General features: G+C 60.5%; 1 long non-coding RNA gene and 2 gene segments (V, D, J or C); 2 read left to right on the top strand and 1 right to left on the bottom strand.

Moving 5' to 3' along the window:
* The window catches only part of LOC101277626 (Ig mu chain C region membrane-bound form-like), a 296190-nt gene extending 290327 nt beyond the window's left edge, over positions 1-5863 (top strand). The window contains 6 exon segments of the C gene segment in view: positions 1439-1762; positions 1836-2171; positions 2414-2731; positions 2893-3225; positions 5394-5509; positions 5594-5863. Of these exon segments, the coding sequence occupies positions 1439-1762; positions 1836-2171; positions 2414-2731; positions 2893-3225; positions 5394-5509; positions 5594-5602 (1436 nt within the window).
* The window catches only part of LOC125963632 (uncharacterized), an 88433-nt gene extending 61593 nt beyond the window's left edge, over positions 1-26840 (bottom strand). The window contains exon 1 of the long non-coding RNA XR_007475847.1: positions 26124-26840. This is a non-coding gene — a long non-coding RNA (uncharacterized LOC125963632). The remainder of the gene's footprint in view (positions 1-26123) is intronic.
* Positions 1-27647, top strand: part of LOC105748033 (immunoglobulin gamma-1 heavy chain-like) — a 201023-nt gene that overhangs the window by 144600 nt on the left and 28776 nt on the right.

Here is a 27647-nt window from a genome sequence, read left to right as displayed (position 1 = left end):
TGGGCTGTGCTAAGCTGGGCTGAGCTGGGCTGAGCTGGGCTGGGCTGAGCTGTGCTGAGCTGGGCTGAGCTGGGCTGGTCTGAGCTGGGCTGGGCTGAGCTGGGCTGAGCTGGGCTGGGCTGGGCTGGGCTGGGCTGGGCTGAGCTGAGCTGGGCTGAGCTGAGCTGGGCTGTGCTGAGCTGTGCTGAGCTGGGCTGAGCTGGGCTGTGCTGAGCTGGGCTGTGCCGAGCTGGGCTGAGCTGGGCTGAGCTGAGCTGGGCTGTGCTGAGCTGTGCTGAGCTGGCCTAAGCTGGGCTGAGCTGAGCTGAGCTGAGCTGAGCTGAGCTGGGCTGAGCTGAGCTGAGCTGGGCTGGGCTGAGCTGAGCTGGGCTGGGCTGAGCTGGGCTGGGCTGGCCTGGGCTGAGCTGAGCTGGGCTGAGCTGGGCTGAGCTGGGCTGTGCTGAGCTGGGCTGAACTGAGCTGAGCTGGGCTGAGCTGGGCTGAGCTGGGCTGGGCTGAGCTGGGCTGTGCTGAGCTGGGCTGGGCTGAGCTGGGCTGAGCTGGGCTGAGCTGGGCTGAGCCGGGCTGAGCTGAGCAGGGCTGAGCTGGGCTGTGCTGAGCTGGGCTGAACTGAGCTGAGCTGGGCTGAGCTGGGCTGAGCTGGTCTGGGCTGAGCTGGGCTGAGCTGAGCTGAGCTGGGCTGAGCTGGGCTGAGCTCGTCTGGGCTGAGCTGAGCTGGGCTGGGCTGAGCTGGGCTGAGCTGGGCTGAGCTGGGCTAAGCTGGATGGGCTGAGATGGGCTGAGCCGGGCTGAGCTGGGCCGATCGGGGCTTAGCTGGATGGGCTGAGCCGAGCTGATCCAGGCTGAACTGGATGAGCTGAGCTGGGCTGAAATGGGCTGAGCTGGGTTGATTTGCACTGAACTGGGCTGAACGGGGCTGAGCTGGGCTGAGATGGGCTGAGCCGGGCTGAGCTGAGCTGAGCTGGATGGGCTGAACTGGGTTGAGCTGGGTTGATTTGCACTGAACTGGCCTGAGCGGAGCTGAACTGGGCTGAGCGGGGCTGGGCTAACCAAGGGGGACTGAGATGGGTCCCGCAGAAGTGGACTGGCTGGGCTGGCTCGACTTGGACGAGCTGCTTTGGGAGGGTTTAACCTCAGCTGAGCCCTGGGAGTCACGCTGGGCCGTCCTGGCTGCTCTGGGCCGACCTCAGTGACCTGCTTGTGCTGAGGGCCGGTGGAGTTGAGTCTGCATCATCCTCACCGATGACCTTCAGACCCTCCCTCCGACCCCAGACCCCCAGCCTGGGCCCAGTGTGGCTGAGCCAGGGGCAGTGAGGCCGCGCCGGCTCCACTGTCCCAGAGGGAAGGCGGGGCCGCCCGGACCCCCGACCTACCAGCAGGGCACGAGAGACACTTCTCACGCCCCCTTTCTCTTTTGTCCTCTCTCTCGGGTCCTCAGGGAGCCCGTCTGCCCCGATTCTCTTCCCCCTGGTCTCCTGCGTGAACTCCCTGTCTGATGAGAAGCCGGTGGCCCTGGGCTGCCTGGCCCGGGACTTCTTGCCCAGCTCCATCAGCTTCTCCTGGAGCTACAGTAACAGCACCAGCATCAGCAGCCTGAACATCCACAGCTTCCCGGCCGTCCTGCAGGAGGGCAAGTACGCGGCCTCCTCCCAGGTGCTCCTGCCTTTCTCAAGCATCCCCCAGGGCTCCGAAGAGCACCTGCTGTGCAGCGTCAAGCACCCCAACGGCGACCGGTCCCTGTCAGTGCCTCTCCGTGTCCCAGGTGAGCCGGGCTCCTCCCGCGGCCGGGGGTGGGGTCAGGCCCGGCGCAGCTGACGCCTTGTCCTTCTCTGCAGATCCGGAACCTGGCATGCCACCCAACGTGGTCGTCTTCATGCCCCCCCGAGACGCTTTCTCCGGCAACCCCCAGCGCACGTCCAGGCTCATCTGCCAGGCCACAGACTTCAGACCCAAGCAGATCTCCTTTTCCTGGTTTCGTGACGGAAAGCGGGTGGTGTCTGGCATCAGCGAAGGCCCAGTGGAGACTGTACAGTCCTCGCCCATGACCTTCAGGACCTACAGCATGCTGACCATCACGGAGAGCGAGTGGCTCAGCCAGAGCGTGTTCACCTGTGAGGTGGAACACAGCGAGTGGATCGTCCAGAAGAACGTGTCCTCTGTGTGCGGCTCCCGTGAGTGCAGCCCCCGGGCTGGGTGGGGACCCTCACACAGGTCTGCATACACCGCTCCCGACGTGCCAGCAGCGTCCTGAGGCTTGGCTTCTCAGAGCGGCCCAGGGCAGGGAGGGGCTGTGTGCGGGGCAGCTGGGGGGACCCTGGGCTCACGAGGGACGCAGCCAGCTCGGCGCCTGCTCTTTGGGCTGCACTGTTCCTCCGCCTGATTTCACTCCAACCAACTCTCTTCCCACCTCCAGCCCTGTCCCCCGACATCAGGATCTTCACCATCCCCCCGTCCTTCGCTGGCATCTTCCTCACCAAGTCAGCCAAGCTTTCCTGCCTGGTCACAGACCTGACCACCTATGAGAGCCTGAGCATCTCCTGGACCCGCCAGAATGGCGAGGCCCTGCAGACCCACACCAACGTCTCCGAGAGCCACGCCAATGGCACATTCAGCGCCGTGGGTGAGGCCTCTGTCTGCGTAGAGGAATGGGAGTCTGGAGAAAGGTTCACGTGCACGGTGACCCACACAGACCTGCCCTCGCCACTGAAGCGCGACATCTCCAGGCCCACAGGTGAGCCTGCACTGGCCTCCTTCCCTCCGCCCCGGGCTCTCCCACAGCTTCTGGGGTCTGAGGACAACGAGGCGGGACCAGGAGAGCCCCTGCGCTCCCCGTCGTCCAGGACGGATCCCTCTCGCCCACGACCCGATCTCACCACCGTGTCTCCCCCACAGAGGTCGCCAAGCACATGCCGTCCGTGTACGTGCTGCCACCAACACGGGAACAGCTGAGCCTGCGGGAGTCCGCCTCCGTCACCTGCCTGGTGAAGGGCTTCTCTCCCGCGGACGTGTTCGTGCAGTGGCTGCAGAAGGGGCAGCCCATGTCCTCCGACAAGTACGTGACCAGTGCCCCGGCGCCCGAGCCCCAGGCCCCTGGCGCCTACTTCGTGTACAGCATCCTGACGGTGAGCGAAGAGGACTGGAACAGCGGGGAGACCTACACCTGCGTCGTGGGCCACGAGGCCCTGCCCCACATGGTGACCGAGAGGACCGTGGACAAGTCCACCGGTAAACCCACCCTGTACAACGTGTCACTGGTCATGTCCGACACGGCCAGCACCTGCTACTGACCACCCGGCCGCCCGCTCAGGCTGGGGCCAGAGCCCCTGGGTGACCGTCGCTGTGTGTGTGCATGCGTGCGTGCAAACTAACCATGTCAGTGGGTGAGATGTTGCATTTTATAAAAATTAGAAATAAAAAGATCCGTTCAAAAGACGCTGGTTGTGAGTGAGCAGTGCTCTCCCCGCAGGGGCCATGGCTGTGCTGCCCCCGCCCAGCAGACCGCCCTCCCCCACCGCCCTCGCCCCCGCCTCTGCACGGGCCTCCGACCCAGCCCTGGAAGCCCTGGTGCCCCTTGCAGAATGCTCCCAGCAAGCCAAGCCTATACTCACTGCTCCTCTAGCTGCTTCTACAGCCACAGCAGGGGCACACGGGTGTGCAACACGTGCATGCGCATGCACACACACAGCCACATACATACACGCAGAGACACACATGCATGTGGGCACGCACACAGAGAGACACGTGTGTGCGCGCACAGGCAGGCACACACATGGACAGAGACATGGATGCACGTGACACAGACACATATGTGATGGACACGGCACACACACAAAGACATGGACACATGCACACGTGGACTCACAGAGACCTACACAGATACACAGGTACACACACACACGCACGCACAGTCACAGCACACATAGGCACGTGCACATGGGCGCTCACACACAGACACACCTGCATGCTCGTGGACAAGTCGTGGGCACGCAGACACACGCTGAGACATGCACACACAGACATGTGGACGCACACACACCGATGTGCTGTGCACACACACGGCACACGCACAGGCTTGCACACACGGACACAGATGCCGACCCTCGCACAGCCGTCACCACTCGGTGCCTCTTGGCAGACGCGCCCACCCCCGCCGGCGGTGTTCCTCTGCACCACTCTGGCTGCCGGGCGTCGCGCCCAAGCTCTGCTTGTCCTTCTGTCTCAGCTTGGGGGTGTGTCCACGGGCCGGCCCATCCTGGACTCCTGCCATGGCCACCGTCCCCAGCCCCAGGGTAGCGGGCTCCAAGGCCCACCATGGCCCGGCCAGCTGCAGTTCCTCAGGATGGCGCGGGCCCATGCCCCGGAGGGGTGCCTCTCCCGCTCCCGGTCCAGGCCCTTGTGAGGGCGGCAGCGCCCCCATCCCCTCCCGCTGTGAAGAGGCAGCGGGAGGCTATCCCAGGAGGGGCCTCCTTGGAGTAGGAAGCTGCAGGGGCCCTGTCTGCAAACACTGGCCTGGAAATGGTGGGCACAGAGCCGGGTGGGCAGGGAGGGGAGCGGGGGCTGAGGAGGTCTCCTGGGTCCAGCTCACCACTGCCCCTCCAGGCTGCCTCCCGACCCTCCTGGGCTCCTGGCCCTTTAGGGGCCTGAGCCCCAGAGGACCCCAGGGTCTCTCAGTGCGGGGGCTGCAGACCCCACAGAATGTCCTCCGCCTGTCGTCCTAATGTCTCCCTCCCTGGGGGCTCAGGGTCTGTCTGGCCCCTTGGTTCCCCAGCCTTGAGTGCTGGTGGGGCAGACAAGCCAGCCAGCGCCCCACACGGCCTCTCCCGTGTGCCATTGGCCCCAAGAAGGAGAGGGAGGGAGGCTGGAAGGACGGGCCTCTCAGCACAGACAGCTGCCTGCCCCCGGGGCTGATCCTCACTGGCCGCGGGGCCCACCCCAAACCGCAGGGGACAGGACGCCCACCCCCTGCCTCTCAGCCCCAAGTGGCCCTACGGCCTCCAGGGGAGTCCAGGACACCGGGGGCCACTCCACCGGCCCTGGCACAGGCCGCACCCCGTGCGTACTGTGCTGCTCGGTCATGCTCTCTGCCACCCCAGGTCTCCTGGGACAAGGTGCTTGGGGTCGCCTCTCTGCTCAGCTTGGGCCACGCCCTGCGCCTGCCCGGCCCGGATCGGGTGGTCAGTGGCCTGCCGTGCCTGCCCGAGACCCCGCCTGGCAAGCCCAGGAGCTCCCAGCCCCACAGCAGGGCTGGCGCGGGAGAGCACGTGCCCTCCCGCCCGCCCGCCTGCTTCTGCCATGCCCCCAGCGCTCCCGGTGGCCGCATGGCCGAGGGGCAGCCAGGGTGGGCCCTGCGGGCGTTGCGGCCGGGCTGACCCACTGTGCCATGTCTCCTGCAGAGGGCGAAGTGAGCGCCGAGGAAGAAGGCTTCGAGAACCTCAACACCATGGCCTCCACCTTCATCGTCCTCTTCCTCCTGGGCCTCTTCTACAGCACCACGGTCACCCTGTTCAAGGTGGGCTGCCTGGCCGTGAGGAGCGGGTGGCACACGACCCCCGGGGACCCCCACCCCCACTCACGTGGTCTCTGTCGCCTGCAGGTGAAGTGATGGCCAGCCAAGGACATGGGGGACCAGAGACGGAACGAGAGGGGAGCCGCCTTGGGGCCAGGGGGTCTGCGTGGCTTGTCCACTTGTACTGAAATCTTCCCCGTGTCCCTCTCCAGCTTCGAGCTCTAAGAAACCGGCTTCTCCCGACGTGGCCAAATGCCGTGGCCAAGCACGGAGCCCACAGCTGTGTGCTCTGCCCGGCCCTGCTTTGCAATGTCTCGCTTGTGGCCTTGAAATAAATACGCACATTTTATCTTGTGATGCTGCTTCCTCGTGAAGGTTTTTCTCAAGCCATACTCCTGTGTGCTGTGTGTCTCGAGAGCTGACCCCAATTCCAAAGGGCTCTTTGGAAAGGGCCGTGCGTCTCCTCCCAGGCCCATAGGGGACGTGCCAGGCTGGGTCTCAGGGCTGTTCCAGAGGAAGAAAGACAGCTGAGCTGGAGAGGACCCCCGGCCTGGTCTCCCAGCGCAGCCTGAGCTGGGGCCCCTGTGTGCGTCAGCGGGGACGCCGCTACGAGCCCCGCGTGAGGCCTTGTCACTCTGTCTCTGTTCCTAGCAAGCCCAGCCACAGGAGGGCTTGTCCGACCTTGGGAGTGCCTGGTGTGTGCGGGTGGGACTCAGGAGGGGCGCCCGGCGCGTGTGCAGCCACCGTGTGCTCTGCAGGAGCGCGGGCCCTCACCCACTGCCCAGCAGACAGTGATGGAGCTCGGAAGCGGGCGCAGAGGTCTCGGGTGAAATGGCCGGGAGAGACACAGAGGAAAGGCCCAGAAAGGGGGACAGCTGGCAGGAGGTAGGGGAGCCAGGGATTAGTGCTCGGAGAAGGGAGCTGAGCCAGGCGATGCAGAGAAGTCCGGGCCAGCTGTGGCAGCAGGCGGTGGGACAGGAGAGGAGGCACAGGGACCAGAGGAGGTGGCCCAGGTGAGGGCGGTCTGGGAGCCATCTCCCCTGGGAGGCAATTTCAGGGTGCTGGGGGCCCACAGGGGTGGCAGGGGCTTGAAGAGGCGACTGCCTAAGAGAGCTGGCAGTGGACACAGGTCCCCAGAGAAACCCTTCCCCTGGCAGTGGGCTCCCGGTGCATATTTCTGATTAAACGGTGCCCTTTGCAGCCCACCCTGTCAGGCTGTGGGACATTCAATGAGGGGTCCCACAGAGCACAGCCACCCCCAGTGGATATGGGGGGGTTCTCATGCAGGCCACGGGGCTGACAGCTCAGGACAGCACCTGTAGGAGTGTCTGAGGGCTGTCACAACAAAGAACCACAGGCCAGGCTTAAACAACACAAGTTCATTCTCTCACAGCCTAGAGGCTGGAAGTAAGATCAAGGTGCCGGCAGGGCTGGTCCTTCCGAGGCTGTGAGAGGATCTGTTCAGTGCTCCTGGGGTTGCCAGCTCCTACTTCCTATTTGAACTATTTGAATCTATTTCAGTTTTAGCTTATCAACTGCTCGTTTATATTCATTTTCAAAGTAAATATTTAAGAAAGTAAATAGTCTTAGGTGCATTTTATCAATGCATTCGTATAATGTTCTAATGGGGTATTCCTTCAAGGTAATTAATCCCAAACCATCCTCCGATGCCCTGAAGCACTGTTTTCACTATGAGTGTGCCCACAGTCTTTAGCCGGTCGATTTTCTCTTCGTGACTAAGAAACACTCTGGTATTCTGATACGGTTGCCCTCCTTTCAGTATTTTTCAAGACCACTTTGCAGGTATCCAGCTCAGGACAGATTTTAGGTGAAATGTGTGCATTCGTCATGAATTATTTCAGTTAACCATGTTGGTTGGTGGATTGAGGAGACGCAGGCGGGTGTGAGTCCGGAAGGACTCAGGACGCTTTGGAAGGGCCGTCTCTGTTCTGAGTCATCGGCCCAGCCAGCATCTTAGTGGAAGGAGCTCCCGTGGAGGGTCCGAGAGCGGGTGCCTCCAGGCCCGCCGTGGCTGGGGGTCTCCTGGGACCGCCCGGAGCAGGGGATGGCAGTCCTGGCTTCTGCCACCGGCCAGTGGGCTAGTGGTGAATCAGCCGTTTTTAAGGGATTTGGAGGAATTCTTCCAGGCCAAAGACCCCCCGGGACTTGCCCGTGACCGGGAGCCTGGAAAGGTAAGAGGAAGGCTGCCAGTGCTGCCAGATTTGCTGCTCCGGGAAATCTGTATGAAACGGTTTTGTTTTCACTCGAAGGGGAATCAGTCTTTGACTATTGCCTGTGTGGGCCCGGGTGCTTCACACACCAGGGCACCCCTTACCGTGTCCTCGCTTAAGCGGGAAAGGCGGCTCTGGGTTTTAGATCGTTGCTGTGCACTGGAAAGCAGCCTCCGCAGAGCTTTGGGATAAAGAGCACAGCTGTGCGCGGCAATTCACATAAAATGCGTTTCCCGTCATTGTTAATGAGGATTTTTCCTGGAGGGGATTTTGTCAAGTCGGACTCATTTGAGACTCGGGAGTGAGAGGAACTGGGGCCACGGGCATGTGCCCGGGAAGGCCAAGGCGCCGAGGGAAGCGTCCCCGAGGCTCTCCTCTCCCCGGAGAAGCCACGCTGCCCATTCCAGAGAGGCTGGGACCGTCCTTCTGATGAGGGCAAATGCGCCTAGGCTCTTGCAAGATGCTTTAGGGAATGTAAAGTCGCCAGCAAGCATTATCCCAGGGAGCCGAGGAAGGTGGTGGCTGACACTGCTGGGAGCCGAAGCCGGCCGGGCCCGGGGCAGGCACGGAGGAATCGGGTGCCCAGTGGGAAGGGGAGGGCAGGGACTCCGGGGAGAGGAGAGAGCAAGGGGCACAAAGGGACCTGACCCCGGGCCCAGCCCAGCTGTGCGGGACTCCTGGACCGGGTGCCTTAGCCGAGGCAAGTGGGTCTGGTGCTTTCTGGCTAGAACCACTGGGCTTTCAGGACTGTGCAGGGCTACCCTGGGCTGCCCATAGCAGGCCTGAGCTGAGCTGGACAAAACCGGACTGAACCGGGCTTTCTGAGCTGAGCTGGATTGGACTGAGCTGAGCCGGGCTGAGTGGGGCTGAACTGGACTGAACTGGGCTGAGCTGGTCTGAGCTGGGCTAAGCCGGGCTGAGCTGAGGTGGATTGGACTGAGCTGAGCCTGGTTTAACGGGTGTGAGTGGGGCTGAGCTGGGCCGAGCTGAGCTGGGCCGGGCTGAGCTGAGCTGGCCTGTGCTGGGCTGTGCTGAGCTGGGCTGGGCTGGGCTGAGCTGGGCTGGGCTGAGCTGAGCTGGGCTGGGCTGAGCTGGGCTGTGCTGGGCTGGGCTGAGCTGGGCTGTGCTGGGCTAAGCTGGGCTGAGCTGAGCTGGGCTGGGCTGAGCTGGGCTGAGCTGAGCTGAGCTGAGCTGCGCTGAGCTGTGCTGTGCTGAGCTGAGCTGGGCTGGGCTGTGCTGAGCTGGGCTGAGTTGGGCTGAGCTGGGCTGGGCTGAGATGGGCTGAGCTGGGCTGAGCTGGGCTGGGCTGAGCTGAGCTGAGCTGGACTGAGCTGAGCTGGGCTGAGCTGGGCTGAGCCAGGCTGAACTGGATGAGCTGAGCTGGGCTGGGCTGGGTTGAGCTGAGTTGAGCTGAGCTGGGTTGAACTGCACTGAACTGGGCTGAGCGGGGCTGGGCTGAGTTGGTCTGGGCTGAGCTGAGCTGGGCTGTGCTGAGCTGTGCTGAGCTGGGCTGAGCTGGGCTGAACTGGGTTGAGCTGGGCTGAGCTGGGCTGGGCTGAGCTGGGCTGGGCTGAGCTGGGCTGAGCTGGGCTAAGCTGAGCTGAACTGGGTTGAGCTGGGTTGATTTGCACTGAACTGGGCTGAGCGGAGCTGAACTGGGCTGAGCGGGGCTGGGCTAACCAAGGGGGACTGAGATGGGTCCCGCAGAAGTGGACTGGCTGGGCTGGCTCGACTTGGACGAGCTGCTTTGGGAGGGTTTAACCTCAGCTGAGCCCTGGGAGTCATGCTGGGCCGTCCTGGCTGCTCTGGGCCGACCTCAGTGACCTGCTTGTGCTGAGGGCCGGTGGAGCTGAGTCTGCATCATCCTCACCGATGACCTTCAGACCCTCCCTCTGACCCCAGACCCCCAGGCTGGGCCCAGTGTGGCTGAGCCAGGGGCAGTGAGGCCGCGCCGGCTCCACTGTCCCAGAGGGAAGGCGGGTCGCCCGAACCCCCGACCTACAAGCAGGGCACGAGAGACACTTCTCACGCCCCCTTTCTCTTTTGTCCTCTCTCTCGGGTCCTCAGGGAGCCCGTCTGCCCCGATTCTCTTCCCTCTGGTCTCCTGCGTGAACTCCCTGTCTGATGAGAAGCCGGTGGCCCTGGGCTGCCTGGCCCGGGACTTCTTGCCCAGCTCCATCAGCTTCTCCTGGAGCTACAGTAACAGCACCAGCATCAGCAGCCTGAACATCCACAGCTTCCCGGCCGTCCTGCGGGAGGGCAAGTACGCGGCCTCCTCCCAGGTGCTCCTGCCTTTCTCAAGCATCCCCCAGGGCTCCGAAGAGCACCTGCTGTGCAGCGTCAAGCACCCCAACGGCGACCGGTCCCTGTCAGTGTCTCTCCCAGGTGAGCCGGGCTCCTCCCGCGGCCGGGGGCGGGGTCAGGCCAGGCGCGTCCCCACTACATCACCCTGCTCGCCCCCCACCCCCTGCCCTTCCTGTTCACCTTGCGGCCCCTCCCCCCAGTACACACTGCACTCTGACCCTCACCTGCTCACTGCTTCCCTGATTTCAGCATCGAAGCAGACTCCAAACCACTTGGTGTCCTCTGTGATGTCCCAGTCAGAGGACTTCACCCTAACCACTCCAAGGATCACAGGTCAGCAGCCCCCGCCCACGCACACCCCCACCTGCCTGCCCGGCCCCCGGCTGCCTCCCTCTGGCGGCCCTCCATGACTTCTCCCATGAGTCCTTAAGTCACAGCCTGAGCCAGGAAGTCAGGGCACTGACCTGAGGGGTACCTACTGCAGAGACCACCTCAGGTCCCCGTGTGGCCATCAGCCCCTCATGAATGTGGTCAGGTCACAACGTGAGGGGCACTGTGAGAGGGAGAGCCCACAGGCCAGCTCCAGGCTCACCTGGCCCAGCAGACCCGCTGACCGTGAGCTCGCCGTGGAGCCTCACGCGGGCACACGTTCCCAAGGCAGCCAGGAGTATGGAACTGAGCCCCGAGACCCTCACAGAAGCAGGGTGCCACCCACAGGGCCGGGGAGCCGTGGCAGCCGGCGAAAGCCGACCTCACCCCCAGTTCCACCCGGCTCCAGGCTCTCGAGTGCTGGGGGCCTGGCTGGGGCCCAGGGTCACACCTCCCCCTGTCTGCCACCCTGGGAAGCGTGTCCTCGCTCTGAGAAGGGCAGAAACCACTGGAGGTGTGCTGGTCACACAGAGAATGGCAGCCCCATCGCCGGCCCTCTGGAGTGCTAGTGCAGCTCCAAGCAGAGGACAGCGGCCGTGACCCGAGGTGGCATCTCCGTGGGGGCCCTGCCCAGCTCATTGGTCAAGACGCTCACACCCCAGGGCAGAATCTGCTCCCGCCGTGCGTGTCCCCCAGGCTCGGGGTGGCCTGGTTGGGCACACAGGGCGTGGGGAATCAGGAGATAGTTCAGTCCTCCAGATGAGAAGGTCACCGCGGCAGGGCTGTGCACACCCACAACCCTCCCAGCGTGTGTCAGCACTCAGCCCCAGCCGTGATTCCTGCAGCCGGACCATCCACCCGGCAGCCTTGGCGGGTAGAGGGCGGAGCTTCAAGAGGACAGGCTGGGCCCTCCTGTTCTGGGGCCGGACTGCCCTCCCATGGAAGATGACCCACCTGGGGCCTAAGGTGTGCTGACCGCACGAGCCAAGCCCTCCGAAAAGGGAGGGCCCCCTGACCCAGACGCTGCCCGGCTCTCGCACGGCCCACAGGCCAGATGCGGCCCAAAGCCTGATCTCTACAGCCTAGGACTGGCCTTTCCAGTTCTAGAGGGATGGACCAGGAGGAGGAGGGCAAGAGGACAGACAGAAACCCCGTGCAGCTGCAAAGCCTAAAGATATTTGCTCTCTGGCCCTTGACAGAAAAGTTGGCTGACCCCTGGGCTGTCGCAATTTATGGCCCAATAACTTACTGGTCACCATCACCCTAAACTGTCGAGGTGGCTGTCTTGGGGACGGTCCTTGAGCACTGAGCACAGGTACTCGTGACCAGCAGCAGACAGCCAGGGTCCCGCCAGAGCCTGGAGGTGTACTCGGGGAGGGCTGATGGAGACGACCCCCAGAGGGCGGGAAGGGGGCCGGCAGTGTGGGCAGGCCACAGCGCCAGCCGTCTGTGGAGCTGGGAGGAGACCCTGACTCACCCCGTTCCCCCACAGTGCTGTCCACCAGTCGCACCCAGACAGAAGCCCGGATGCCAGAAAATCCAAAGGACCCCTGCAGAGGTCAGTCCTTGGGGCAACCAAGTGTGGGGGTGGGGAGAAGGGTGGAGAACTTTCAGCGGCCGAGAGAGCCTGCCTGCAAGCGAGACCCCAGCCCGGCTGTGGGCAACGGGAGGTCACCGGCCCACTGCCCTTCTGAAAGCAGCAAGGGCTGGTGGCTCTGGGGAGAGGGCAGGCCTGGGGCTGGGCGGTGACTAAAGACACCAGGAGCTGCTGGCCACCCCTCGACCCCGCTCCCATCCACTGCGCCAGGGACCACCACGCACCCTCGCCAACCTGTCCCTGTCCCCTGCAGAGTGCCGGAACCACACCCAGCCCCCCAGGGTCTACCTGCTGCGCCCTCCCCTGCAGGGCCTGTGGATCCAGGCTCAGGCCACCTTCACCTGCCTGGCGGTGGGAGGCGACCTGCAGGCAGCCCGCTTGTCCTGGGAGGTGGATGGGAAGCCCCACAGCGGGCACACGGAGGAGGAGCCCAAAGAGCACACCAACGGGTCCTGGAGCCAGAGCAGCCACCTGCCCCTGTCCAGGGCCTTGTGGGACAATGGGACGTCCGTCACCTGCACGCTGAGTGGCCCTGGCCTGCAGTCCCCGGTGACTCTGGCAGCACAGAGAGAACACGGTGAGGGCGGCTCCCAGGCCGGGGAGACAGGGCAGCCGCGGGCCCCCTGCGCCCCACACCGCAGCCGGCAGCGCCCCTGGCCACCTCCTTCCATCAGGGGACCCCGGGGGGTGGGACCCAGCATCCCCTGGCCGCCTGGCTTCTCCCGATGCCCCCGGCCCAAAGCGTGACCGGGCTTCTCGCTACAGAGGCCTTGGCGCCCAGCAAGCCTGCCATCCGCGTCCTGACGGCGCCCAGTCCACTGCCCGCTGCCGAGGCAGCCACCTGGCTGCTGTGCGAGGTGTCCAACTTCTCACCGCTGGGCATCCTCCTCGCCTGGCTGGAGGGGCAGCGTGAGGTGGACCCTTCTTGGTCCGCCACGGCGCGCCCCGCAGCCCAGCCTGGGAACTCCTCGTTCCGCACCTGGAGCGTCCTGCGCGTCCCCGCCTTCCCGGGCCGTGCGGCTGCCACCTACACCTGTGTGGTCAGGCACGAGGCCTCCCGGACGCTGCTCAGCGCCAGCTGGAACCTGGACACTGGTGGTGAGTCACGCGGGCTGGGGGCTTCCATCCGAGCCGGTGGCAGACGCTGGGCCGGGGGCGGAGGGGCGGCCCCGGAGGAGCCGGGCAGCGGGGACCAGGCTGCTGCGCGTCTGGAGTGCACGCCTCCCTGCCCTGGGGGCTCTGGGTGCCCTGGAAGCTGCCCCATCGGGCCCGGCCCCGTGTCCACACACCATGTGCTGGCCCAGGAAGGGTGGGAGGTGGGCCCCCCCACCCCAGTCCCTGAGGAGCAGCCATCTCCCTCCAAGGTGCACCCACCTCTGGGTGCAAAGCAGGGCCTTCCCTGGGCTGGGTGTGAGGGTGATCACCCCAGACAGCGGCCCCCCGGGGGCGTCCAAGCCTCCCCAGCCCCCAAGACCTCCGCCCATCCGGGAGCACGGTCAGCACCTGGGAAGCCAGATATGCCCGGAAGCGGGGGCTGGGTTAGGGCACCCAAGGGAGTCAGACCGGCACACATCCACGGCAGGCCCTGACCACACGCCACTCAGAGGGGAAGAGTGGACAGACAGCGCCAGAGAAGAGGGACAGTGGTGGGCACCCTGGGCCGGGCAGGAGCTGTAGCAGGGGCCCAGGCCCCAGGCCACCCGACAGGAGCCAGGCAGAGGAAGGTGTTGGCAGCTGGGGGGCCCGAGTCGGCAAGGCGAGGGGGACAGGAAGGCTCCTGCTCTACTGGGGTCGGGCACCTTGCCTACGGCCCTGGCCCTCGCCATGGGCACCCCTCGGAGTGGAGGAGACGCCCGGACAGCAGCCCTCACACAGACGGGCCTGGCAGCAGCGGCCTCCTGGTGGGCAGTGCCCCCGCTGGCCCTGCAGGGTCCCCCGGAGAGCGGCTGCACCCCCGGCCCACCTACCTGTGCCCCAGCAGTTATCCTCCTGAAGTGCCCGCCTGGGGCACAGCCCGATTCACAGCACTGCCCCTCCCCATCCAGGCGCCGTCTGTGCTGGGCCACCTGTCACGGCTCACGCCCCTCCGGCCTGTCTGTTCCTGGGTCACTGAAATGGCCTCCTGCCCCTGCCCCTCTCTCTTCCCCTGGGCAGACGGGCCCCCAGGCACAGCGCAGGCTCTCCGTGGTCTCATGTCCCAGGAGACCCTGGACCGGGCACCTTCAGAGCCTTGACCCACACCTCCCACAGGGGCCAGAAATATGTCCACCCGCCAGGGCCACACACTCTGGAGACAGGGTGGGCGGCAGAGGCGACAGGAGGCCTGGCCAGTCCGCAGGGCCCCCTGGGAGTGAGGGGAAGAAAGGCCTCGTCCAGGAGGCCGCAGCCCGCACCATCTCACCCCGGGTCTGAGCCGGCAGGCAGCTGGGCCTTCCCTGCCCCGACCCCTCCTCCCGACCAGTGGAGGGCAGCCAGGACGGCTCCCTGCTTAAGGCAGCCTCGGCCGCCCTCTCCTCAGCACCTGCACAGCCTGGATTGCAGCCTCTCTCTTCGCTGGGCCAGCTGCATGCCCCCCGAGTCGTGGCTTGCTGCCTCGACGGGTCCTGCTGCTTTCCTCCAAGGACCCAGGGTCCCCCCGGTCCTCCATCCGTAGGCCCGCCATCCCCCGCCGCTCTAGGGTCAGCCCACCACCGTCCGCCTCTTCCCAAAGGAGGGGAGACTTGCAGCGTGCTCAGCATAGGCCAGCACCTGTGGTCCTCGTTATTGTTACAAAACGGCAGCTGGAACGCTGCCTCCCATGGGGCGCCTCGCCTCTCCCTCCTGGCCTGCTCTGCGGCCCCAGCACTCCTCAGCCATGCGTCCCATCCCCCAAAGTGAAGCCAAGGGACCTCAGCCCTCCGCCACCCTCGCAGCCAGGCAGCCCCCCAACTCCTGAATACCTCGAGTCCTCACGCCTCTCTCTGTTGACCCCACCCCAGACCTCCGCGCTCCCTGCCGGTCTCGCTGCCAGCGTCGCCCCCTCCACAGCCCATCCTTCACTCAGCAGCCAAGGTGATCTTTAAACATCCATCGAGGTTCTGCTTCCACTTAGGATGCAGAAGCTAGTGAGATGGTCACTCACGCGGCGACAGGACAACATCGAGTAAACAGTGAAAACCAGGTTTATTTAAGGCCTCTGAAGAGCTGAGGACTCAGCGTCCAACTGGCCGAGATCCCTGGGCCAGAGGAGGCTGTTGGCCACTGAGAGGCCTGGGCAGCCATGAGAGGAGAGGGACGCGAGGGAATCTGCCGAGGTGTAGCGTCTGTGTGGGCTGGCCTGGGGAGTGGGAATATAAATGGGCCCCAGACAAACCTCCCCCACCCGCCGCTTCCCCCACCCAGGACTTCTGCTGAGTGAGCAGTGTCTGGGAGCAGAGCGAGGCAAGAGATCTCCAGCCTTGGACGAGGCTTAGACCCCAAAGCCCCACTGGAGGGGCCTGACCCCACCCAAACATTCAGACCCAGGAGCCAGCGATCCTGCTACCCAGCCCAGCTCAACTCCTGGTGAAAACAATGAGCCCCTCACCCTCCCCGCCCAACAGAGGAGGTGTGTGCCCACTTCATGGAAAATACACATGGATAATCTACCTCAGGCTCACCGTCTGTCTGTGCACAACGTCCACATGCAATCAAAATCTCCTAGCATGCACATAAGCGAAAACCTTCACGCGTGATCAAGATTTAAACTAGCAAATAGAATCAGCCCCACAGGTGACCCAGATGTGGGGACTGGAAGCAATGCCAGTCACGTCACCCCTCGGCTCAAGCTCTTTTCATGGCTTCTTTTGCCCTAAGGAAAACTTCCAGATCCTGTCCCTGTCAGGACAGGACAGAAACCCTGTCCCAGGGTTTCTCAGACTGTGCCCAATGGGCTGCCCGCTGACACATTCCTGCCCCGCTCCAGAGGGGTGAATGGGCATGACCTCTCTCACCTGCAATTCTTCCCAACGCTGCTTCCCCCACCCTAAATCTTTCCCACCTTCTCATCCCGCCAACTTCTGCTTATCATTCACACGAGCTCTCTTGTGTAACTGAGAAGACATCCCTGACGCCAGGGCTGGGTCATGGGGCATCTGGTACACCTGGTCTTTAACTGGATGGAGCAGGTCCATGGGAACCTGTCGTCATGTTTACCCATCTCACTGACCCCTGGCCTGCTCACCCCTGCGTTCCATGTGTGTAGAACAGGCTCCTTCAAGTTTTCTGTGGCAAAGGGCTGCTGCCTTTTAAATTTTTTCCAGTGAATCATGGACCAATACCTTTGCAGAATACAATATGAACTAATTACTAGAAATCTGAGACAAACAGAAACCAAGATGTGCTGATTTTTTATTATTAGATTCAACAGACTGCTATAAAAATTTCCAATGCACACAATTTCCATACCTATTTCCTGTGCCCTGTGACCAGTGGTTCCCGGCCAGTACCACGTACAGACCCCACTTCCAGTAACTCTGGTCAAGCACAAGGAAGACCCTCAATAAACATTCATGGAATGAACGACTAGGAAAGTCCGGGGCATGAGATGGGTCCCGGGACCCAGTACTTCCTACCTGCCCCCGGGGTCTCCCTCCGGACTTTGGGGCGCTTTCCGCACAAGTGTGTTAACCTGGGCTCGGACGCTAGCAAGTTCCTCTCATCCTGCCTTGCACCCCAACCACTCCAACTCCAGCAGGAATGACTTTTTGATATTCAAACTTGGCCTTCACATGCCCTTGCTTAAAGCCCTTTGTTCTCAGGATAAAGTCACCAGCAGGGCCCGGTCCCAGCCCCACTCTGGCCTCCTCTCCCGCCGCTTGGCCCCAGGTCCCCGCTGCAGGCACACGGAGCTCCCGTCCACTTTTCCGCGTCAGGCTCTCTTGAGACAGGGCACTCGTCATGCTGTTCCTCCTGCTTGGACGCTGTTCCCAGCTCTCTCTGCCTGGCTGGCACCATCTTATCTTTCACCCTGTCACAGAGCTGCCACTTCTGAGGGAGGCTCTCGCAGTCCAGCCTGGCCGGGCCGGGCCCCCTGTGTCCACATCGGTGTCAGTGCCCCCCACTCGCTGCGCCCAGTCACGCTGGCATGAACTGAGCTGTGAGTCAGTTTGGTTCCAGACCGTCAGCCCCACCAGGCACAGTGACCCGGCGGGCCCTGCGGAGCGCCAGCGGCCAGCGCGGCCCGGCAGGGAGCAGGCCGTTTGCATGTGCGCGTTGGGGGCCCACCGTGTGCCGGCGCAGGCATGGTCTCAGCGGCACTGGCGTTTCCCCAGGTCTGGCCACCCTGCCCCCGCGGAGCCAGGACGAGAGCAGTGACGACTACTCAGAGCTGGAGGACACGGGCCGCCTGTGGCTCACCTTCGTGGCCCTCTTCCTTGTCACCCTGCTCTACAGCGGCTTCGTCACCTTCATCAAGGTAGGGTGGCCCAGGCAGCCGGCGCCCCGTGAGCAGGGAGCCCAGCAGGGCGGCTCCCCTCCCTCCACCCACAGCCCTAGCATAGGACAGGCATTTGGACCTGCGCTCGTGGGGGTCAGAGAGGTGGGGTCCCTGACTCAGCTGGGCGGGGGGGCCCTGACCTGGGGGCCTGCACCCTGTCCTCTGGGACCCCGCCACCTTCCTGACCCTGGGGCTCTTGCTGCAGGTGAAGTAGTCCCAGAGAGCTGGTGCCGGCACTGCAGCGGGGGAAGCTTGGCCTCCACGCCGCCCATTGCTGCCAGAGGGCAGGACTCCACCCTGTGCACAGAGGCCTCCAGCCCCACCCCTGACCCCCACTCACTCTCCTCTGCCCACGGCAGAGCCCAGCCCCCGACACAGAGAGGAGGGCATCATGATACAGGGAGGTGGGTGGCTCCCCCAGCTGGCCCTGAGCCAGCGGTCCTGACTGTGGCCCCCTTACCTTCCCGCCCACCGTCCAGCCCCATAAACAGCTTTGGCTCACGTCACCTGCCTCCTGTTTCTGTGTCCCAGCCTTTCGGGTATCCCCAGGTCAGAGAACCCAGAAGGCTGAGGGAAAACATCCGAGGACGGGGGCCGGCAGGGTCAGGGCATGCATCGGGGAGCTGCCGCGACAAGGAAGCTGGGAGAGCTCCCTGCACCAAAGGCCCTGCTGCCCACACCAGACATGTGCCCGTCCACACAGGCAGGCACACGTGCACACATGCATGTGCACATGCATGCACTCCTCACACACATGAGCATGTGTGCGCCTACACATGCAGTGCACACATGGGTCCGCACCCTGCAAGCACAAGCACACGCACGTGTGCAAACACATGCAAAAGCAAGGGCATATGCACGTGGGCACAGGTGCGGGTCTGCAGCCACGCACACACACGGATTCACACTCACACACAGGCACACGTGTGCTCATGCAGCGCACACACGCACACGCACAGGAGACAGCACTGAGTGGTGGTGGCGGGAGCAGCTGGGCGCACAGAGCCGCCCTCACCATCTGCACGCTCGGGCAGCCCCCGAGCCCTCCATGCATCCACCCCTCCGTCAGACGCGGCGACAGCACCCCTCACGCAGGGCGGGCTGGGGAGTAGACAAAGTGCTGCCCCACAGGGCTTGGAGAAGACGCTGGTCCTGCCCAGCACCTGGTCACTCCCCGCCACTGCCCGGAGTCCCTGCGGCAGGCGAGGGGGTGGACCTGGCCCCGATCAGCCCAGGCTTTCTCGCCCCACCAGGAGGGGCGGCCAGCGTGGCGGACACCTGCCCGGGTGCCAGCCTCGGGCATGTCCTCCCTGCTTCCCCACCCGCGGACCAGGGCGGGGGTGAGGGGTCGGTGCCGAGGCCGTGCCCTCCCTGGCCGGTCTGCGTGTCGGGCGTCATGCTCTCGCCCCCCTCGCTGGCTCCTGGACACCACGCTGCCGGCTTCCCCTTGTCACTGGTTGTGCCCTGCAGCCCCCAACCCAGCCTGTGGCCCAACAGCATTTGTCCACGGCTGGCATTCCTCTCTTGTCCCCAAATGTGGACCTCATTCCACATGTTGGCGCTGGAAGTCAACAACACGTCTCACCCTCAACACACCTGCCAACAAACATCTGGCTGGCGGGCTGGACACGGTCCTGAAGATGTCCTGATCCCTGAAGCCTGTGAGTGGGGACTGTGCAGATGACTACGCCCGGGACCCTGAGATGCGCGAGGGTCCTAGCCTCTCGGCCCAGCGTCATCACCAGGTCCTCACGAGGGGGAGGCCCGGGGGACCTGGCACAAAGAGGAAGGGCCTGTGACACAGAGGCAGGGCCGGCTACCCTGCCGGCTTCGAAGATGGAGGACAGGGCCACGGGCCAAGGGATGCCGCTCGGGCGGCTGGAAAAGGCCAGGAGCAGGCCCTCCCCGCACAGCCCTGCCCTCACTTGCTCGAGGCCCAGTGAGACTGTTTCAGACGTCTGGCCTGCAGACCATGAGCAGACACGTGTTTGTGGTAATTTGCTGCAGCCGCAGGAACTAAGACACCGACAGTCCCTCCACACCAGCCCATCCCCAGCATCCTCCCCGTCCCAGCCAAGGGTGCCCCGCCCTGCCAGCGGCTTGGGTGCAAACTCTGGGAATTGACTCCCTTCTTTCTCTGCAGCCTGCCCCAGTCGAGCAGCAGACCTGTGCTCTGCCTGCCACACCCATCCAGGAAGCCTCATTTCCCACACTGGCCGGCCCGCCGCCTTGGCCAGGGCAGTCGCCATGCCTGCAGGCTCCTTGGTGGCATTCTCTGCACCCCCTTGCCTTCTGCAGCCTTCTCAGCCTGGCAGCGAGGGCAGCCCTGTCTCGACTTGGATGAGGCCTCAGCTGGTCCACAGCCCGAAAGGGCCTCACATTTGATCAGAAATTCACCTGCAGGTCCTGGGGTCCTTGTGGTGGCCCCGCCCTGCCCCAGCCTCCCGTCCCTCCACCCCACCTGCTCCCTCCTCCAGGCAGGGCCTCCCCACTTGCTGTCCCCTCGAAGAGACCTCTTCCCAGGCTCTGGAGGGTCCCTCCCTCACCCCCTTCAAGTCTTTGCATGAAGCCCACCCCATCTGCCCTAATGAGAACGGCACCACACCCATCCCCCTTCCCTGCCGAGGTCTCTTCTTTGGCCCTTCTGGCACGTTCTACGGCTCACGTACTCATGACACTAGCTGGCTGTTTCTTTGTCCTCACCCAGAAAGTTTACCCCAGAGCACAGGGTTTTCCCTTGCTCCCTGAACAAAGCCCGCGTGCAGGAGGTGCCGACAAACATTCACTGAGGGGATGGAGACCGGGGCTGCCCCTGGCACAGAGCAAGTCCCAAGGTCACAGGTGGACCGGATGGAGCAGCCCCAAAGTAACTTCCCTTCTGAGATCAACCCCTCGCCCCCTCTCTCCCACCTCAGTAAATGACCACCTGCCAAAAAGACACCTCAGGGTCATCTCCAGACGACTCCCGCTCACCCGCTCCCTGGCCCGCAGCCAGGGCGGTCTTTCAAAACTCGCATCTGTCCCGGCAGCCCCAGCCCAAACCCAGTGATGGGCTCCTATCACACCAAGAATGAAATCAAAACTTCCACGCCTCACCCGGCTGACCCAGACCGGCCAAGCCACCCTGCCCCACGCCCGTGTCCCACTTTCACGGCACCTCCCCACCTCTGGGGCCCCTGGTGCTGCCTTATCTCCAGCCTGGACAGCCCGGATGGTAAAGCCCCGGCGTGCACAGCAGCTAAGCAATGTGTGAAGGAAGGGAGGGGCAGCCTGGCTGGTGGGGTGAGAGGCCTCAGAGCCACCAAGGAGGGCGCGCGCGGGCCCCCAGCCGGCCTCTCCACGGAAGGCCCCCGTGTGGCCACAGCGTCTCCCGGCTGCCCCCAGGCCCGTGCTCCAGGCTCCCCGCCCTGCCCTGGGGTTTGCGCCGTGGGACCCACCCGCAGGCCCTGGGAGGCCAGAAGGGCTGTCAGCACCAAAGCCTACAGCCGCGATCCCCTGAGCATGGTGGGTGCTGGTCTGGGCCAGGGGGTCTGTACTTGAGCTTCCTTCTGTCCAGGAAAGACTTCCACAAAAAGCCCCAAAATAAGGCATGAAGTGCGCTGTCACCCACAAACGTCCCTGCACCCCGCCTAGCGGCCGAGCTCCCCTGACCGCAGCCAGCCCTCAGCCCTCGGTGCCTGCCAGGTGGACTCCGCACACTTTCACCCAGTTCTTCAACAGAAAAACCCAGCGAGCTGCCTGTCCGCAGACTTCCCCTTTTTATCTTAAATAACCATCAGTCCACCTCTGCCACTCCAGAGGCCTCTCTGCAGGAGGCATGTGACAGCCCTGGGGCCCCGGGCTCGGCCATTTCCCCCAACAAGGCTGTGTTTGTGGCCTTCCTGGCACCGCAGCCCCGGCCGCCGCTCAGCCCTGTGACATGCAGCCGAGGGCCGTATTCCCCCCTTGCTCTGCAGCTCACCCGAGTCCCCGCAGCCCCACCTGCCTGGACACCCTCCTCCCAGGGCAGAAACATCTGTTTCCAGCTGTGGTAACAAACAGCACACATCCGCCCTCCCATACTTAAATCAAGGCCTGACAATCCTGGCCCCGTGGTGTGGGATTCACTTCCCAGCCCCTGCCTGGGGCCCAACTGCCCGCCCCTCCCTTGGTGCTTGGGGGAAAGGGTCTCAGCCATTCCTGCTCCCCAAGGCTTGGGAATGAAGCCTCCCCAGACCTGGGCAGAAACCAGGCTGTTCTCTCCAGCCACGGCCCGTGTCTGTTCCTGGCCCACAGCGGGCCCTTGTTTGTTGAGTTTATTCTAGAAGACATATGACCAGGACAAGACCTCAAAAGAGTTGGGAGATGGAAAGAGCAAAGAGACAGGACACCTGCTCTCACCGTCAGGACAAAAGCAAAGTCAGGACCAGCATTTGATGCAAATCAAAACTCAGACCAGAGGAAATTATGGGAAATTATTTATGCTCTGCCAGGGTGAATAGGCGTTTTCTCAGAATGACACCACAGCCAGGAACTTTAAAAATAATATTGATAGATTTGCCTACAGAAAGAAAAAATTTTAATCTATGAGGATAAAATCACAATAAACAAAGCTAAATACTATGGGAGAGAGAGCGGCTGAAGTATACAACATGCAAAAGAGTCTGTATCAGTCAGGGTTCTTCAGAGAATAAATATACGAGATAGAGAGATAAATGTACATGTGTATATTGATATACAGATAGCGGGGAAGAGAGAGTCTAAGGAATTGGGTCCTGTGATTGTCAAGATTTGGAGAGTCCAAAATCTGTAGGGTGGGCCAGCAGCCCAGAGACCCAGGGAAGAGTTGATGCCACAGTTTGAGTCCAGAGGCAAATTCCCTCTTCCTCAGGGAACCTCGAGCTTTTTCTCTTAAGGCCTTCACCTGATTAGATGAGGCCCACCCACGTAGGACAACCTGCTTTATGCAACATCTACTGATTTAAATGTTAATCCCATTTTCAAATACCTTCACCGTTTGGACTAGTGTTCGACCAAATATCTGGGTCCTGTGGCCGAGTCAAGTTAATCCATAAAATTAATCATCACAGAGTCCAACTAAATGAACGTTGAAAAAAACGTGAATGGGACAAACTTCAAGGAAAAGTTTTCAGCAGAAGGTGAGGAGGGGGAGATCATTTCCAGCGAGTTGTAAACAACAAATAACCAATAAAACATGGGAAATTGTCAAAAGTCACAGGTAATCAAAGAAAAGCGACTATCAACAGCAGACCATCCGTCAGGTGGCAACTATTCAAGCCGACCCACTGCGTGCCACACAGGTGTTAAGGTGGAGACACACACTGCGTGACTGCACATGGCACCACTGTCCTGATGGGGGAGAACGATATAATTAGAAACTGATCAACACCCTACGAAGGGCAAGGTAGCCAGGCAAGGACGGGCACCTCAGTGCCTGGCGTGGTCTGAGAGGATGCACGGTCTGCATGGGGTTGGGGAGGTGCATCCTCGCAGAAGGAGCAGAAGGTAGAAAGTTCCAGGGGCAGAAATGGCTTGGCAAGTTCAAGGAGCAGTGGGAAGGCCAGCGGGACTGCATGAGCAGATGGAAGTCTGGGGAGAAGGAGGTCAGGAGACAGAGCAGGGCTGACCTCAGGGGCCATGCCAGCCCTGTTTGAGCTCCGGGCTTTATTCTGGGTCGATGGGAAGCCCCAGGAGGCAACTGGCGGGGGGGGGGGGCGGTGCTTTTCAATCTTGCACTGTGGACAGCAGGCTGTGCAGGAGGGAGGGTGGAAGCCAAGAGGTCCTGAAGGGAGGGGGTGTGCACCGAGAGAAGCACTCAGATCACACACGTGTCTAGAGAAGGCTGAGGGCCTGTGGAGATAGAGTGGCCCCAGGGCCTCCTGCATCACAGCATCGATGCAGCCAGGACTTAGGGGCTTGGGAAGCACTCAGAGGCGGAGGACCCAATTGGGGACCAGCACGTGGCAGGGTCGGCGCCCAGGACTGGCGGGGACACCACGAGGGGTGCCGTGTGGAGGGAGAGCTGCACTGCATCCCTGCTCCTGAAGGGTCTGGGCAGAGGCTGAGGGGATCCAGGTGGCCTCCCAAGAGCAGTCTCAATGGCGAGGTGGCAGGGACCTGGCTAGACTGGGCTCCAGACCTAAGAGCAGGGTCCACCAGCGCGGTCCAGCCAGCCCCACTCTCCCCGAACACATAGCCGACCTGTAAAGCTCAACACCTGTTGGGCCACAGGTAAACTGCAAAATATTAAAGGCACAGTGTCAAGTTCTCTGACAGCACTGCAAATGAGAAAGACATCCAGGACAAAAGGATAATTGAACTCCACATGTCTCGTGGGTCAAATCAGAAGAGAAATCCATGGCCTTAAATGTCTGGAAAGGAGAAAGCACTGAATTAATAAAGAGTCCAAGTTTTAAAGTTGGGAAAAGAGCAGCAAAGTAAACACAAAGAAAGAAGGAAGTAGATAATAAACATATAAACAAAAAAATCAATGAAATATAAGAAGCGAAGCAACAAAGAGGGACAACAAATCCAAAATTGTTTCTTAAAAGGGACAGACCTCTGAGGAAACTAGACAAGAATAAAAGAGAGATGGCAAAAAACAAAAATAAAAATATATGTAATAGGGCTTCCCTGGTGGCGCGGTGGTTGAGGGTCCACCTGCCGATGCAGGGGACACAGGTTCATGCCCCAGTCCGGGAAGATCCCACATGCCGCGGAGCGGCTGGGCCCGTGAGCCATGACTGCTGAGCCTGCGTGTCCGGAGCCTGTGCTCCACAACGGGAGAGGCCACAAGAGTGAGAGGCCCACGTAACGCAAAAAAAAAAAAAAAAAAATTGTAATAAAAAGAGGGACTGGGACTTGCTGGTGGTGCATGGTTAAGAATATGCCTGCCAATGCAGGGGACACAGGTTCAAGCCATGGAAGATTCCCACATGCCGTGGGGCAACTAAGCCCATGTACCACAACTACTGAGCCTGTACTCTAGAGCCCGCGAGCAACAACTACTGAGCCCACGTGCCATAACTACTGGATCCCACGTGCCCTAGAGCCCACGTGTAGCAACTACTAAGCCCGTGTACTGCAACTACTGAAGCCCACGTACCTAGAGCCCGTGCTCCGCAACAAGAGAAGCCACCGCAACAAGAAGCCCATGCACTGCAATGATGAGTAACCACTGCTCGCCGCAACTAGAGAAAGCCTGCGTGCAGCAATGAAGACCCAACACAGCCAAAAATAAATTTAATTTTTTTAAATATATTAAAAAAGAGGGGTTAAAATTAGTTATTGATAAAAAAAGTAGTAAGAGGATATAATAAATAAATGTATTGCACTAATATTTAGATAAAATTTTAAAATACTAGAAAAGTATCTTATCAAAAATGACTCAACAGAAAAGCTCAATAGTACTATATTAATTAAATAAGTTGAAGTAGTTTAAAATCTTTTCAAATAAAAATACCAGGGCCATGTTTCATCAAATTTTAAAAAAATCATTCAAATTTTATAGAAACTCGCAAAAAGTGAAAAAGCGGGAATAATGCCCAATTCATTCTACAAGTCAATGTAACCCTAATCCAGAGCCAGACAAGGATAGCATGGGAAAGAAAGTTGCGGGGCGGTCTCATTCATGAAACAGATACAAATATTCCAAAGAAAATATTAGCAAATAATTTTGCTCCTTATAAAAAACAGATAATTCACCATGACCCAGTCAGGTTTATCTCAAAAAGACAAGGATAGTTTAATATTACAAAATCTATCATTGTCATTCAAAGTACTAACATATTAAAGGAGAGAAAATTTAAGATCATCTCAAAAGTACAGAAAAAAAAAGTTGAAAGAATTTAACACTCTTTTATGATATAAAACTTTTGGCAAATTAAAAATGCAATGGAATTCTTTGGCCTGACAAGGTTTATCTACCAAAAACCTTTAAATATTTTTTCTTAAAGAGAATTTGTTGGAAGCAACATTGTACTAGAGGTCTTGGTGGATTCAGCAAGACCAAAAATATGTTAAAGCATGATAACTTTCTAAGTAGAAAAAAATGCAGAATATACAAAACTAATAACTATTAAAAATAACAGGAGAGCTTCAAGATGGCGGAAGAGTAAGACGCGAGATCACCTTCCTCCCCACAGATAACACCAGAAATATATCTACACGTGGAACAACTCCTACAGAACACCTACTGAACGCTGGCAGAAGACCTCAGACCTCCCAAAAGGCAAGAAACTCTCCACGTACCTGGGTAGGACAAAAGAAAAAAGAATAAACAGAAACAAAAGAATAGGGACGGGCCCTGCACCAGCGGGAGGGAGCCGTGAAGGAGGAAAGGTTTCCACACACTAGGAAGCCCCTTCGCGGGCGGAGACTGCAGGTGGCGGAGGGGGAGAGCTTCGAAGCCGCGGAGGAGAGCACAGCCACAGGGGTGCGGAGGGCAAAGCGGAGAGATTCCCGCACAGGCTCGGTGCCGACCGGCACTCACCAGCTCGAGAGGCTTGTCTGCTCACCTGCTGGGGCGGGCGGGGCTGGGAGCGGAGGCTCGGGCTTTGGTCGAAGCGCAGGGAGAGGACGGGGGTTGGCGGCGTGAGCACAGCCTGCAGGGGGTTAGTGCACCACGGCTGGCCGGGAGGGAGTCCGGGGAGAAGTCTGGACCTGCCGAAGAGGCAAGTGACTTTTTCTTCCCTCTTTGTTTCCTGGTGCGCGAGGAGAGGAGATTAAGAGTGCTGCTTAAAGGAGCTCCAGAGACAGGCGCGCAGACCCCAGAGACAAGCATGAGACGCTAAGGCTGCTGCTGCCGCCACCAAGAAGCCTGTGTGTGAGAACAGGTCACTATCCACACCCCCCTTCCGGGGAGCCTGTGCAGCCCGCCGCTGCCAGGGTCCTGGGATCCAGGGACAACTTCCCCAGGAGAATGCACGGCGCGCCTCAGGCTGGTGCAACGTCACGCCGGCCTCTGCCGCCGCAGGCCAGCCCCGCATCTGCACCCCTCCCTCCCCCCGGCCTGAGTGAGCCGGAGCCCCCAAATCAGCGGCTCCTTTAACCCCGTCCTGTTTGAGCGAAGAACAGACGCCCTCCGGCGACCTACACGCAGAGGCAGGGCCACATTCAAAACTAAACCCTGGGAGCTGTGCAAAGAAGAGAAAGGGAAATTTCTCCCAGCAGCCTCAGAAGCAGCGGATTAAAGCTCCACAATCAACTTGATGTACCTGCATCTGTGGAATATATGAATAGACAACGGATCATCCCAAATTGAGGAGGTGGATTTTGGGAGCAACGATATATATTTTTTTCCCTTTTCCTCTTTTTGTGAGTGTGCATGTGTATGCTTCTGTCTGTGATTTTGTCTGTATAGCTTTGCTTTCACCATTTGCCCTAGGGTTCTGTCTGTCCGTTTTTTGTTTTTATTTAAAGAATTTTTTTCTTAAGAATTATTTTTTATTTTACTAACTTCATTTTATTTTATCTTCTTCTTTCTTTCTTTTTTCCTCCCTTTCATTCTGAGCCGTGTGGAGGACAGGCTCTTGGTGCTCCAACCAGGAGTCAGTGCTGTGCCTCTGAGGTGGGAGAGCCAACTTCAGGACACTAGTCCACAAGAGACCTCCCAGCTCCACGTAATATCAAACGGTGAAAATCTCCCAGAGATCTCCATCTCAACACCAGCACCCAGCTTCACTCAACGACCAGCAAGCTACAGTGCTGGACACCCTATGCCAAACAACTAGCAAGACAGGAACACAACCCCACCCATTAGCAGAGAGGCTGCCTAAAATCGTAACAAGTCCACAGACACCCCAAAACACACCACCAGACGTGGACCTGCCCACCAGAAAGACAAGATCCAGCCTCATCCACCAGAACACAGGCACTAGTCCCCTCCACCAGGAAGCCTACACAACCCACTGAACCAACCTTAGCCACTGGGGACAGACACCAAAAACAACGGGAACTACGAACCTGCACCCTGCAAAAAGGAGACCCCAAACACAGTAAGTTAACCAAAATGAGAAGACAAAGAAACACACATCAGATGAGGGAGCGAGATAAAAACCCACCAGACCTAACAAATGAAGAGGAAATAGGCAGTCTACCTGAAAAAGAATTCAGAATAATGATAGTAAAGATGATCCAAAATCTTGGAAATAGAATAGAGAAAATGCAAGAAACATTTAACAAGGA

This window comes from Orcinus orca, chromosome 2 (assembly GCF_937001465.1).
Source record: "Orcinus orca chromosome 2, mOrcOrc1.1, whole genome shotgun sequence".
NCBI lineage: Eukaryota > Metazoa > Chordata > Mammalia > Artiodactyla > Delphinidae > Orcinus > Orcinus orca.
The sequence above is the reverse complement of the archived record's forward strand: the minus strand, read 5'-3'. Positions and strand labels throughout refer to the sequence as shown.